The sequence below is a fragment of the Bison bison genome, unplaced genomic scaffold, assembly GCF_000754665.1.
Source record: "Bison bison bison isolate TAMUID 2011002044 unplaced genomic scaffold, Bison_UMD1.0 scf7180017864345, whole genome shotgun sequence".
NCBI lineage: Eukaryota > Metazoa > Chordata > Mammalia > Artiodactyla > Bovidae > Bison > Bison bison.
The window spans coordinates 32,846-48,447 of NW_011494917.1; the positions used below are offsets into that span (position 1 = coordinate 32,846).

General features: G+C 38.3%; 1 protein-coding gene across 2 annotated transcripts in view; it reads right to left on the minus strand.

Moving 5' to 3' along the window:
• LOC104999121 (von Willebrand factor A domain-containing protein 8-like) overlaps positions 1-15,602 on the minus strand; it is a 135,829-nt gene that overhangs the window by 8,020 nt on the left and 112,207 nt on the right. For both annotated transcript variants that reach the window (XM_010854591.1, XM_010854592.1), the window contains exons 15-18: positions 12,191-12,359; positions 9,541-9,618; positions 5,294-5,409; positions 2,415-2,521 (exon numbers count right to left, since the gene is read on the minus strand). In XM_010854591.1, the coding sequence (XP_010852893.1) occupies positions 2,415-2,521; positions 5,294-5,409; positions 9,541-9,618; positions 12,191-12,359 (470 nt within the window). The remainder of the gene's footprint in view (positions 1-2,414; positions 2,522-5,293; positions 5,410-9,540; positions 9,619-12,190; positions 12,360-15,602) is intronic.

Consider the following 15,602-nt stretch of genomic DNA (forward strand, 5'->3'; position numbering starts at 1 on the left):
AGAATTGATGCTTTTGAACTGTGGTGTTGGAGAAGACTCTTGAGAGTCCCTTGGACTGCAAGGAGATCCAACCAGTCCATTCTGAAGGAGATCAGCCCTGGGATTTCTTTGGAGGGAATGATGCTAAAGCTGGAACTCTAGTACTTTGGCCACCTCATGCGAAGAGTTGACTCACTGGAAAAGACTCTGATGCTGGGAGGGATTGGGGGCAGGAGGAGAAGGGGACGACAGAGGATGAGATGGCTGGATGGCATCACTGACTCGATGGACGTGAGTCTGAGTGAACTCTGGGAGTTGGTGATGGACAGGGAGGCCTGGCGTGCTGCGATTCATGGGGTCACAGAGTTGGACACGACTGAGCGACTGATCTGATCTGATGGCTTAGTTTGCAATGGCACCCCACTCCAGTGTTCTTGCCTGGAGAATCCCATGGGCAGAGGAGGCTGGTGGGCTGCAGTCCATGGGGTTGCTAAGAGTCGGATACGACTGAGCGACTTCACTTTCACTTTTCACTTTTATGCACTGGAGAAGGAAATGGCAACCCACTCCAGTGTTCTTGCCTGGAGAATCCCAGGGATGGGGGAGCCTGGTGGGCTGCAACCATCTATGGGGTTGCACAGAGTTGGACATGACTGAAGTGACTTAGAGTAGCAGTAGCATGGCTTAGTTTATGAAAGATACCTATTCAGTAGATTTAGGACTTTAAGAAAATTTAAATAACTCAGCTAATGTTTATTGTTAAAATTTCAAGCTAGAAAAGGGAAAGGCACTCAGAGAATGGTGATGATAGTACTTCCCTGGTAGAAAGGTGGCTAGCAGGCTTCTAAGAAATCTCATGGGATGGCATTAACTTGGTAAATTTGTCAAGGTCCTCAGTCTGGTAGGCTCAAAATCTGATTTTATCCTTACAATAGAGAGCACACCTGACTCCCAGGAGGATGTTAAAGACATATATTTTTATCTATACATAAATTGATATATAAAGCCAGAACTGCAATATATTACATTGCAATGAAAATGGAAAATTTCATATAGACTACATGATATATGGTTTCTATATCAGCATTTTAATCAGAAGGAGACTTGCATGGAAAGCTAAATCCTTATCAGAAAGCTGTTTGGTGAACCTCATCCTCTGAACAGGAGGATAAATTACAGGAATTCTCTACAAGAAAGAAGATATTAAAGATGAATGGGACCAGATAAGTCAAAAGTCTCCTAGTTTCCTTATCTCCTTCCTACACAAGGCTTAGATGGGAACTGCCAGCACTGGCTTATTACTGAGATTAAACAATCTATCATTTGAATGATGCAATCTTTTTTCTTTTTTTTTGGATATGTTGACGGATTCAATCAAGTGCTGTTATGAATCTCCAAGTCCCAGAGTTATTCTGTCTCTGAGTTGTCTCTGCGTTTCTGTAGCCAGATCCATCAGTACGTTGAGTTTATAGTTTTACTGTAAAAAAATCACCTTATCTCCTTAATATAAAGTTCTCGTTCCATTGTATCAACTATTAAAAACATCTACTGCAAAGAAAGTCACAATAAGTCCCTTTAAGAGAGTGATCACACATTGGATATTTTTATAAGACAGTTAACGACCCTTAAAAAACAGAGAACCTGTCTTTGTGCTCTAAATGAAGAACAGGGTACTTTTACAGAAAGATCTAAACCTCTCCCAAACTCAAATTATACTTATGGCTATCCAAAATAAAAGTAGCACAAAAGACAACCAGGTAGAAATGAAAGGAGTAAGAAGGCATGAAGTGATACTCAGAGTATTATTTTAGTCTACATCAACCTAGACAGTTTCCCAAACGTGTCCTGTAGCACACTGGTGGTCCCCAAAATGTAAATGTGCAAAGAGAACAGAACGCTAGGTCCTATGGTGAAATACCCTTGAAATAAAAGGTAAAACAAAGTTACATGTTTATTTACAGTAGGAATTCTCTGAGCTTTTAATATTCATGTCAATTGTGACCTCTTGGGGGAGAACCTACATCTGGTATGCACTGAAATAAAGGAAACATTTTTTTAAATAAAAGATTCTTCAACACAATACGTGAAACAAAATGGGTGGAGAACAAAAACATTTTTAACTGAAATAATAATAATTTATTACATTATTATTAATATAATAATATGTAGCTCAGATGGTAAAGAATCCACCTGCAATGCAGGATACCTCAGTTCGATTCCTGGATTGGGAAGATAACCTAGAGAAGGCAACAGCAACCCTCTCCAGTATTCTTGCCTGGAGAATTCCATGGAGATTCCATGGAGCCTGGCAGGCTACAGTCCATGGGGGTGTAAAGAGTTGGACACAACTGAGCAATTTTCATACACACACACACATAATAAATAATACAAATGTTTAATAATTCACTTAAAAGAGAAATGATTCAAATACTTACATTTGTAATCCTCCAGTTCAGACTCTGGACTATTATCAGTGGTTATTTCTATTGCAGCATCTGCCAGATTTTTTTCTAATGCTGATCTTGCAAGGCTTGGTAAAAACCTGGTGGGGTGGGAAGGATGGATTGATAAGTCAAAGCTTTCTATGATTCCAAAATATCTTCTGACACTTAGACAGACAGAAGGATGATCCGTCTTGATCTGTAAAAAAACAGCTTGAGAATACTTAAATCTTCTGTTTTCTGAACACAGTATAGTATCCCATTTCCCACAGCAATCTTTTACAACTTTTAATAGAGATTCATACTTTTTTCCATTAAAGCATTATATGCCACTCATTAAATTTATTCTTAGGTTTGCAAAGCTTTCTATTATTATTTTGAATGGTATTATTTTTTTTAAAATTCGACTTCTTTATTGATTTTTACTGGAATATATGGATAGGAATATCACTGACTTGGGTGTATAAGTAATATCACTATATTCCAACTGTTCTAAAATGTAGTTTACACGAAGCTTCTCTTGAATTTTTTTATGTAGCTAATCATATAACTTTTAGCCAGTCTAAAAGTACAAGAGACAACATTCTCGTTTAGTTCCTAACTCCATAAAGCAATATATCCTAAGAATGTTTGCTATAAAATTTTAGGGCCTACCCTCTACCAGATTAAGAACTCCTCTTTGACTCATGGTTAGCTAAGCATATTGTTTGTTTACTTCTGCTTTGGTTTGTTTTCAAGTTTGGCTGCTGAGTTCTATCAAATCCTTTTTAATGATTTATTAAAATGAAAATTTTTCTCAGTAATATGTTAATATGTAATGTGTTCATAGGCTTTCCCTTGTGGCTCAGACAGTAAAGAGTCTGCCTGCAGCACAGGAGACCCGGGTTCGATCTCTGAGTCGGGAATATCTCCTGGAGAAGGAAATGGCAACTGACTCCAGTATTCTTGCCTGAAAATCCCATGGACGGAGAGGCTGGCAGGCTACAGTCCATGGGGTTGCAAAGAGTCAGACTTGACTGAGTGACTTCACTCTTACTCACTCATGCTAATATGGTAAATTTAAAAAAAGAATATTGAAATTTCTTCACATTCTTGAGGTAACTTCAGGTTGTTCATAATTTATTTATATGGATAAATTATATATAATATATATCTACACTTGGTTTGTTAGCATTTCATTTAGGATTTCTGTACACATTCCATGAATGCGATTTATAATTTTCCTTTCACGTATTATTCTTGTCTGGTTTAGGTATCATGATTATACTAGACTCAAAGTGAACTGGTATGTTTTCACTGTCTACTCACTAGAATGGCCTCTAAAATGCTTTGTATATGATTATTTCATTCATTCCAAAGTATTACTTTCCCTTAGGCTTTGAAACTCTTTGTGTTAGTTAGCATTAACTATTTACTTCTATTAAGTATAACTTAGTTCTGACTAAGAAAACACTGGCTAGATAATAAATCTATCTTTCTGTATGTATTTTCTTCAGCTCATGACCCTAAAAAATAGGCAATTGAAGCATTTTTTTTCTAATTTTCATTTAGAAGTTGAATTGTCTACTTAAGAGAATCAACTTTATTATTTCTCATGATTATTAGTTATTCAAAGAATTACTCCAAAGCACTGGAAACAAGCCTCACTTTAGCCTCATTTCACCACAGAACAAACTGAAGTTGCAACACAAGGAAGTTACTTTGACTACAAGAAAATTGTCCACTAAGCTGAAAATGTATAGAGGGCAGTTAACAGATTTTCCTAAGCTGAATACAGTTTCTCTTTTAATTCCTCTAATGTAAAAGGAATGAATGGACAACAGTTAAAATCACCAGAAAAATAATTAAAAGATCATGTGAAAAGAGTCTAAAAGAAATCTTCAGGTTGATTGGATGGTGTTATTAATCTTTTCTAACTACTCTTTTAAACATGATTCTGTAAGGAAACTCTATGTCAGTGTTTAAAATAATTTCCAAACAAGTATAAAAAACAGTAGTAGTAGAAAAAATAGTAGACTGAAAAGATGCTAGTTTTTTCATACTTGGGCAACAGGACATGTCATACCACCCTGCATGGAAAGCTCCAGTGCAAGTTTAGGAAGTGCCATGTGTAATGCTTAAGACCTCTCTCTCATTAGACAATGAATCAGCATTCAAATGCCAAACCTACTTTTCCTTATTCACTGCTGTCCAATTTGAGTACTTAGCTTTATCACGTATAAAAATCTCTTTCTTATTATGCCTAAGTAAAGGTCCATCCAGTCAAGGCTATGGTTTTTCCAGTGGTCATGTATGGATGTGAGAGTTGGACTGTGAAGAAAGCTGAGCACCGAAGAATTGATGCTTTTCAACTGTGGTGTTGGAGAAGACTCTTGAGAGTCCCTTGGACTGCAAGGAGATCCAACCAGTACATTCTAAAGGAAATCACTCCTGGGTATTCACTGGAAGGACTGATGCTGAAGCTGAAACTCCAATACTTTGGCCACCTCATGTGAAGAGTTGACTCACTGGAAAATACCCTGATGTTGGGAGGGATTAGGGGCAGGAGGAGAAGAGGACAACAGAGGATGAGACGGCTGGATGGCATCACTGACTCGATGGACGTTGAGTCTGAGTGAACTCCGGGAGTTGGTGATGGACAGGGAGGCCTGGTGTGCTGCAATTCATGGGGTCGCAAAGAGTCGGACACGACTGAGCAACTGAACTGAACTGAACTGAAGATAATAAGGGGAACACTGCATACAAGGCTGAAAAAGCTACATGTTCAGACGGATAACTTCTTCCAGACCTGAGCACAGACTATCAAACTTCTGTGTACTATTTTAGCAAAGACCCAGAAAGTTGGATTCAGTGAGAAAGGAGAATATGGTTACCTAGAAAGACAGGCTTTGGTGACAGCATTGTGAAGGTTCTCATTAGGGTACTGTGACAGCCGACGAGAAATCCTCAACAGCTGTCTGGTAGAAAGGGACGCCGCCAGTGACTGCGCCTACCAAAAGACAAAGACAGGCTGGTGAAGAGTTCTGTTTCAACTTGCGGAAAGTGCCTTTGGATGGGTATCATAGCAGAATTCATTATTCCTGAATGACAAGGCCAAACTTAACTATGTACTTACTGTTAATGAATTACAAACAAACAAAAACCAATTTACACTTAAAACATCCTTAAAGACAGCTTTTTAAAAAAAATCCATGAAAAGTATTTATTAATTAAATTCAATTAAAGTGCTGTGTATACATGTGTTTTTTGTTTTTTCTTTTTTTCTAAGGCGGGGAAGGAGGTTAGATAGAGGAAAGATGTTACATTGTACAGATTGAACCTGGTTAAGGATAGCCCTTATGTACAACTAACTGAGGCTTCCCCAATGGCTCAGTGGGTAAGGTATCTGCCTGTAAAGCAGGAGACACAGTAGAAGGGGGATTGATTTCTAGGTCTGAAAGATCCCCTGGAGGAGGAAATTACAACCTACTCCAGTTTTCTTGCCTGAAAAGTCCCACAGCAGAGGAACCTGGCTGGCTACAGTTCATGGGGTCACAAAGAGTCAGACAGGACTAAGTGAATGAACACACACACATTCATTTCCACTCCCACCCTGATTATACAAAGCGAAACTGTTAAGATAGCCAGAAAATGCTCTGAGCTTTAAGTAATTATCTGGCTTCTGAAATAGAGAAAAGGAGTTGTGGACAGTTTAGGCTGCTGATCACAGAGGTGTCAACCAGTTATCACCTGGGTGGCAGCTTACAGTTGGGAAACCCTCTCTTACACTGTTAGAATAATTTTACTTTATATTCTTATTCTTCCCCAAATCCCATTAAGAGAGCTGCTAGTAAAGAGCTCAGGACATCATTAAGTACCAATAAACATTTGTGGACTTGAATTTGAAATTATCTTAGCAGACAGCATAATGCATTGCATAATGCAATGTTTATAAGCTTTTTATAAGCTTTGGAGTCAGACAAATCAGTCTTCCATTTATTAGCTATGTGATTTTTGGCAAGTTACTTAATCTCTTCAGGCCCCAATTTCCTCATCTTTAAAATGACAATAAGAAAGCCCTCACTTTTAAGTGTTATGAGTATGAGGATTAAATTAGAAAATTATTCTAAAGCACTTAGCAGAGGTCAGACACTTATGGGTGTTCAACAAACAGCAGCAATTATTATTCAAAGTCAGCCTCCTCAAAATGAAAAAAAAAAATCTAATAGGGAACGGGATCTACACGTTAGTAGAAATCTAATGCATCAAATTGTTACTGGCCTCGTTCCTAACATAGATCAGCAGCATTAGAAGATAGTAGTTTTAAATCAAGAGGAGAACTTTTAAAGAAACTGGTCCTCTGGGATGGGAGAGGGGCAGAAGAGGCCAGGGTGAAATGTCACTGAGTCTGACCAGGGCAGTTAAGTGGCCCTGAGCCCCTGAGGAAAGGGAAAGGGGACTCTATCAAATTAACCAAGGATCCAGAACGGATGGTGGGAGGATGCTAAAACTACACTACACATTTGTTCCTTTTAACACTTTGCTTAAGGTCATCTCTGCACCTCCCAAGGAAGCAAAAAAGGAATTTATTGCTCCTTCCTCGTGTATTTCACAGCTCCATGAGATGCAGGTCTGCTTTATATTTCAGCTACAACTTGGATTAAACACTCCTTTGGGGACTAGGTTAGGAGCATGACCACTTTTTATGACATACCCTTTTTTCTATTAAAAAACACATTCTAAGTTTCAGGGACTTCATAAGCAAAACATTTGGTTCAGACTTGTTCAACAAATTTGCATTCTAGACACAGAGACAATATTTAAATATAAAAAAGCATAACGTGCAATTCAAAATAGCATATAATTTAATGCAAAAATAAGTGGAGCACTTGACAACTGCTATAGGGGCTTAAAAATGTTCAAGTGGGTAGGAGAAATGCTATGAACAAAGGGAGGAAAGCAACAAGAACAGAAATACATGCAGAATGTAAGGAAAGCAACCCAGCTTTACTAGAGGGTCCTGCTGGAAAGTTTACTCCCAAATATCAAAGATCCATGAATTACGCTTAAGGAGTTGGTATTTCTTCTAAAGGCAACAGGACTGTGCTATGTGCAAAGCAGTAACATGGTTTTAGAAAGACTAACCTGGCAGTAGTAGGCAAAGTAGTTGAAGGACAAAGAACTGAGGCAGGAATCAGAAAGGCACTTCAATTACTTACTATGAAGAGATAAAGTCCTACAGTAAGGTTACTTGCAAGAAGAAGGAAGTTGTTGTTCAGCCGCTAAGTCGTGTCCGACTTTTTTGGTGACCCCATAGACTGTAGCCCGTGAGGCTACTCTGTTCATGGGATTTTCCAGGCAAGAATACTGGAGTGGGTTGCCATTTCCTCCTCCAGGGGATCTGACCGACCCAGGGATGGAATCCATGTCTCCTGCATTGGCAGGAGGATTCTTTCCCACTGAGCCACCTGGGAAGCCCAATAAGAAAGCAGAGAAGGGATTAAACAAATGTTTCAAAGGACTTGGCAACGGATAGATATGAAACAGTAGGAAGAATTAAGGATAAGATTGTTTTAGCTAGTATGACTGAAAGTGTCAGAAGTTAAATACGACCTAGCAATTCCCACTCAATACTTGAGACCGTGAAAAACTCTGATTTTAATCGTGGAAAATGTTTGACAAATGACTCCAACCAGAGGATTCTAAGACAAGAGTCCCATTAAACCACATGGTAACTTTCCAGGTTAAAATATTCTAGTCTAATTCCAAACATGATACTGAATTTGGGCTTCGTATTTCATTCCAGTGATCAAGAAGGACTTCTCATGAGTTTGAAAAATACTGAGTCAGTTAATAATACCAAAATGCTTTACAATAATATCCAGTATTAAATCAGAAAGAAGCTTTAGGTTGAGCCACTTAAGTGTTGAATAAAGGGTTTGGCTGTTTCTGCTCTCACATTATTGCCAACGAAAAATTGAGAATCTAATTTAAAAACCCTAATACACTTAACATTTATCATATCAAACTTCTAACTGCAGTTTTAGGTAAGGATATGAGCATACTGAAGAGCATACCTCAAGGGTTTTTTGGATTAGCATGATTAAAATAGCAATTCAGCTTAGAAATATTAGAGGTTTAAGATAAAAAATTATTTAAAAATAAATTCTTTTTTTCCTCTTAAAGAATTATTTTTTATGAAAATGTAATGTTCTCTGGGAGAGAAAACTCTAGGGACAACATATTAATTAATAATTAATTAATTTATTCATGTATTCATCAAACATTTGTTAACTTTTCTACTATGTGCCAGGCACCAGGATGGGAGATAGTTGGTACAAAAAAGATACTTTGACCCTCCTTTGTCTCCCTGAAAGCAGGAACCGCCCATGAAAAAATACCCTCCCTGTACCAGGAGGCTAGAAGGCATCCTTAGCACCAGAAACAGGGAATTTAGGGCTGAGAGGGTTATATTAACAAACCTTGTTTCTTTTTCACAAAATTACCACTCCAAGCTCAAATGTCTTTGTATTGTCAATTCTTCACAATTTTATTGTTTCTTTGTTTAAAAGGTATAAACACTGCCTGCTCTGGTCACTTCTTTAAGTCTCAGATTTTTATGGGGCTCCTGCATCTACAAAATTAAATCTGTTGTTTTGCTCTTGTTAAACAGTCTCATGTCAATTTAATTCTTAGGCCACCGAAAGAACTTAAAGAGAAAGAAGGGAAAAGTTTTCTCCCCTATACCATCCCAAACATAAACAGAATCAGAAATAGAGAATCAACAAGGAAAGAGAAGTTAGAAGCTAGAGATAAAGTTGTTGGCATCCACACAGAGGTGATACTTGAAGCCATAAGAATACATGAGATTGCTCAGCAGAGGAGAGAGCGGAGTAGAGCCAAAGCTCCAGGAACACCCAGGTACTCCTCTAGAGCTAAAACTTGTTTTCTGTGACACCAGCCAGGAGAAGCTGGAAGAAATGTTAAAATCACTGAAACAGTAACATACACATAGGAGAAAGCATAGCAGAAGGGATAAAAATATCAGCTTAAAAAATAGATTTTAAAGCACTGAACTCTAAGAATATAAAGCAGCAGCCTGTCAACAACAGAAAATTCCATGGAGAAAACCCAGACTTACTGTTGGATCTTGTGTCTCTCTGAGTTTGTGTGTAAATGACAACAATTTGTCCAAAGCTTCCGGAGGCATATCTGGGACCTATTTTATGAGAGGATTAAGGAAAGAAAGAATAAATTGGGATATATGATCAAGCAACCAGAAATTATGGCTACTTATCAAACAATATTAAAATTATGTTTTTATAAAGTCTCTGATTATAGGTATCATGCTTAACCTGTGGATAAATTTGCTTATTCATCTTCTCAGGAAACACTTTTGCCTCTGCTTTCTCTTTAAGAATCAGATCAAGAAGATGTGGCACATATATACAATCAAATGCTACTCAGCCATAAAAAAGAATAAAATAATGCCATTTGCAACAACATGTATGCAACCAGAGAGTACCACACTAAGTGGAGTGAAGTCAGAAAGAGAAAGACAAATACCATATGATATCATTTATATGGGGAATCTAAAATATGACACAAACAAACCTATCTATAAAAATAGAAACAGAATCACATACATAGAGGATAGACTGGAGCGGGGAGGAGGGAAAGGGAGGAGGGGTGGGGAAGGTGGGGAAGGGGTGAACTGGGAGTTCAGGATCAGCAAACGCAAGCTGGTATGTACAGAATGGGTAAACAGCAAGTCCTACTGCACAGCCCAGAGAACTGTATTCAACAGCCTGTGACAAACCGGAATAAAAAAGAGTATGAAAAAGAACGTACATAATACGTATAACGGAGTCACTTTTCTGTACAACAGTGATTAATACAACATTGTAAGTCAACTATACGTCAACTTAAAAAAAAAAAGAATCAGGTAAAACCAGGCCATTCTTCATTTACAATTCTTTCACAATGATAAAACTGAAAGGAACCTCTAACCAATTAAAAACTGGCATATAGTACACCCATAAGAAACTTCTCATATATCACATCCATCTCTGTTAGCTTCAACTCTAATTCAGGCATTTTTCTTACGAAACCAAACTCCTTCATTTAGCAGCAACCTTACACCTATGTCTACTAAGAGACTTAATATATCCTTGTATAAAGGGAAGATGCTCAAACTGTCCATTTTTTCAAGGACTTTACAACCTGTAATAAACCATAATGGAAAAGAACATGAAAAAGAATGTATACATACATATATATATATGCATATACACACACATATGCATTTCTGAATCACTTTGCTGTATAGCAGAAACTAACACAACATTGTAAATCAACTGTATTTCAGTAAAATAAATACGAAAAAAATCCCCACATACCTGAGGGGCATGATCTACTTATCAATGAAATGTAAAGAACAGTTGCCTGGAAACATACATTGACTGCTTTTAAGTACACTGAGTTTATTATGTATTTGAATTGATAATAAGAAAATTTTACTTAATAATAAAATTAAAATTTTAACTTAAAAAGAGTAGAAGGAGATGTTAGAACAATGATTGGTATAACATGACAATTTCAGAAACAAAACGTTCATGGTTTCTCTGGGCATTTAGGTAATTGGAATTTTCAAAATTCAAAGCTCTATACCATATGTACTCAATCATTCTTTAAATCAACCCTGTGATGTAGTAAGTAGTATCATCCCCATCATCAAACGAAGAAAATATGGTTGAGTAATCTACCCAAGATCCAGCAGCTAATAAGTAGTGGATCTGACATTTAAAGGCAAGTTTTTTGACTTTAAAGTCTACACCCTTATCCATAACCATGCTCATAAAACCTAAAATTAGATAATTCATTCTAATATTTCAAAGGGGATGAGTGCAGTTATTAGTGATCTAGAATAGTACTGTCTAGCAGAACATTCTACAATGATGGAAATATTCTTTATGCTATTGGCGTGCCATGGCCATTTGAAATAAAACTGAGCAACTGAATTTTTAAATTTGCTTTAGTGTGGCTAGTGCTACTACACTGAGCAGTGAAGTCCCAAAATTCCAAAGGTGCTAAACACACTGCATGGTTAAGGCAGATGCCACAATAAGAGATTACAAACCCTACAAGCCACTAGACAGCTAACCAGTTAAGTACAGGCTATATTACAATCCCAAGGGGGCCAGAAATACCTAGGATTCTCTACAAAACCTATGGAACTAAAATATATTTGGCCTCCTCTTGTAGTTGGAGAAGGAAATGGCAACCTACTCTAATATTCCTGCCTGGGAAATCCCACGGACAGAGGAGCCTCGTGGGCTTCAGTCAACGGGCTCATTGAAAGTTGGACACGACTTAGCGGCTAAACCACCACCACCACCCCTTTTAGTAGGGGCTTTAAATAGTCACCTTTGGCTGAATCTAAAAGGAAAAAGAATCCCCAAACTGGCTCCACAGGAGGAAAATGGAGAGACAGCCCAAATGCCTGGTTCTTAAGGTGTGGTCCCAGACCAACAGCATCAGCATCACCTGAGTACTTCAGACATGTAAATTCTAATTTCCATCCCAGAATCACTGGCTCAGCAATCTGTAAGTTAACAAGCCCTCCAGATGATCCTGAAAAGTGTTGACATCTGAGAACCATTTTATAAGGAAATTTGGAAATAAACAGTGAGAAAAAGCCAAAAATATCCAACTCTGCTCAAGCAGGTGTCAAAAATGCCTTAAAAAGAGAGTAACTGAAGGCAACAGGCTTGTGCTGGCCTCACTCTTACCATTTCCTTAATCACTTGGATTTCTTCACTTTTGACAAGTGGTTTCATGTAATGGAAAAAGAACATGGTTAAGAATTCTGGCCCCAGCCACTGCTGTGTCGTGCTTCCAATAACAGGGGGTTCTGCCAAGGCGATGATTCTGAAGGAGGGGTGAACAGGAAAAATCGATCTAAAAGGGAAAAAAAAGCTTTTTAAGCATAACCTTTTGTGTCAGAAATTAGGTCACAGTAGCTAAAGCCTAGGCAATAATAAGACTATGGTACAGATAAAGCTATTACCCAAAGAACAAGCTCTGGAAAAACAAAGGTCAGGACATTCTAAAAACCTAAGATTGAAACAAAAGAATTACCAAAGGTTAATATGTGATGTACCATGTCAACTGATGAAACTCCATCGCTGGCATGATTCGCTGTTTTGGAAAACATGAATCCATGTTTTTGGATATGTTGTTATACCTACAATAAATTTACATAGTCCCTTGAAGGAAAAAGTGAAGGTGAAAGTCACTCAGTCGTGTTCGACTCTTTGTGACCCCATGGAAGATACAGTCCATGAAATTCTCCAGACCAGAATACTGGAGTGGGTAGCCTTTCCCTTCTCCAAGGGATCTTCCCAACCCAGGGATTGAACCCAGGTCTCCTGCATTGCAGGCAGATTCTTTACCAGCTGAACCACAAGGGAAGCCCAGTAGTCCCTTGAAACATAACCCCAAACAGTTCATATTCACTACATAGGTCCCCTGTCTTTGTTCAAAATCTCCTGTCTTGCAAGGAACTTCTATGTCAGTCATAGAAAGACCAAGAAACACTACTCAGGATGAAGAGACTTTTTACAATGCAGAAAATTTAAGTAGCATAGGGGATCAGATTAAAATTTAAATTTGGATTGGCAATAAGAATACTTAGGTCTTTAAAGGTGGAGAAAAGTGAACTTCCATGTAATTCACTCTTTTGTCATTTAATAGGAAACAATGTGATTTTTACAGTGATCTCTTTGATAAGTCCCTGTTAGGGAATCTGAAGATGTAAATATAAGATAAGATTTCCCATGGTTTATGAAATGAACTTGAGTAGTTTCAGAAGGAGCTAGAAACCCTTTATCATGATCTAATCATGAGTAATATCAGTTCTTATCAATTCTCAAAACTGTAGTGCAAATAGACCTTTTGCAGGTTATATCATCCTTGCTGAGAAAGGAGAAATGAAACTCAAACACCCGCCAAGATCTTCAGAAAAATAAAAATAAAGGGACCTAAATGGCATTTCTTCATTGCCACCAACTATTATGATAGAACTCAGGAGTTCTGTGCTTGGGCAGTGAGAATATCAGGAGATAAGAAGTGTGTAGAGAGAATCAGATAAATACTCGGAAGATTAAATATCAGAATAAGTCCCCCCAATACAACAGGAAGCTTCACTGAGTCCCTGACAGTATGATTTAGAATTTTAGAGGGCCACAGCATCATTTGTAAGCCAGGGAAAAGCAGTTTATAGGAATGGTCATATGAAACATCTGGGTGAGTTCATAAAAGCTACTAAATACCATTTCATTTCGCTAGGTAGGGTCAGGGGGAGAGACTTATTTATAGATATTCAAGCATAGCATGGCAATGATCTGTCCAAAGGAGTTGTACTAGAAAGAGAAAAGGATGACAACACAGATAATGACTTTAGAGTCCTAAGGATGGCACGATCACTCAGGATTGCTAGAAACTACAGTCACACAACAAAACCTGGACAGAAAAAATTCTATGATCTGAAAAGAGAAGATTATTCCATTTTCCACTTCTGTTAAAGTGGTTTGCCATAATCCAGAAAGTCTGCCTCAGGGCCCAGCAACAGATGTCGGATTCATCTTTGATCCTCTTCTCTCCTAGCTGGGACAAAAGAAGGTGGGAGAGACAGAGCCTGCTTATTTGTGCTTTGCTCAGAATTAAAGCTGCAGATGTAGTTTTCCACTCAAGATGGTGAGGGACACTAAAGTAGGGAAAAAACAAAACCAAAACCCAACAAGCAAGGGGAATTTCAATTGCCATCCTTAAACCAACAGGCAAAGAAGCAAGTGCCCCAGGTAACTGTAGATTCAGGCCTAGGAGTACAACTAACATGAAAGCAAGCAGGCTGGTTTTAACTTAAACATGAAGATGGTCACTGCTTATGAGGTACACTGTGGCTTGCTTTTTGGTATGGACTCCAGCAGACTGGCTTCCCCGGTGGTGCTAGTGGTAAAGAACCTGCCTGCAGACGCAGGAGACATAACAAACGCAGGTTCTGTCCCTGGGTTGGGAAGATCCCCTGCAGGAGGAAATAGCAACAACCCACTCCAGTAATCCTGCCGAGAAACTTCCATGGACAGAGAAGCCTGGTGGGCTACAGACCATGGGGTCACAGAGTCTGACACAGCTGAGCATGCGCACACATACATATATGTACACACACACACACACACACACACACTCTAGCAGGGTACCCAAGTGAGCGGGCCAAACTTAAAGGGGGCAGTTTCTGATGATAGCTGATGTGTCAGGAAAATAAGTATTAATATAAGCTGACTATAAAAATAGCCAACTGCTAAATAACAGGAAGAGAAGGACCTGTTTGCTTGTTAAGTTCTCCATAAAGGCTTCCTTACATATAAACAGGTCATATGGAAAGTTGTTTTCTGATGATGTTACATTCTCTGAGTCTGAAAGTTAGAGAGCAGAGCACGCCTGAGGACGGGCCATGTACTTCCAGATGTGATATGACATGCATGCGTGTGTGCTAAGTCTCTTCAGTCATGACCGACTCTGTGCGATCCTGTGGACGGTAGCCCACCAGGCTCCTCTGTCCATGGAATTCTCAGGCAAGAAGACTGGAGTGGATTTCCATGCCCTTCTATAGGGAATGTTCAAACCCAGGGATCAAACCCACATCTCTTACGTCTCCTGAATTGCGAGTGGATTCTTTACCGCTAGTGTTACGTGGGAAGCCCCGTGATCTGACATACTGGTGGGTAATAGAAAGGCTGAAGAAGTAATAAATAATTGAGAATTAGGAAACATGCAGTATGAAAATTGTAAATCAAGGTTATCTTCAATTTTACTAGAATTTAACAACAAATAACAACTGAAACTAAAGATATGGATTAACTTCAGATAAATAGATATCATTTCATAAAGATTAAAAAACTTTAAAGCAGAAAGATCTTTTACAAAGGCTTAAAATATTGGGGCCAATGTTTGTTTGGGGGCATAAGTAAAAGTTTTTAGAAAGTAAAATACTTTCCAATGCTTCTCAACAATAAAAAGGAAATTAATTATTGGTATACAACAACAGGGAATATCTCAAAATAATTATGCTGAGAGGCCAGACCCAAAGAACACATACTGTGCAAATACATTTATATAAAGCTCTAGAAAAACGCATATAGA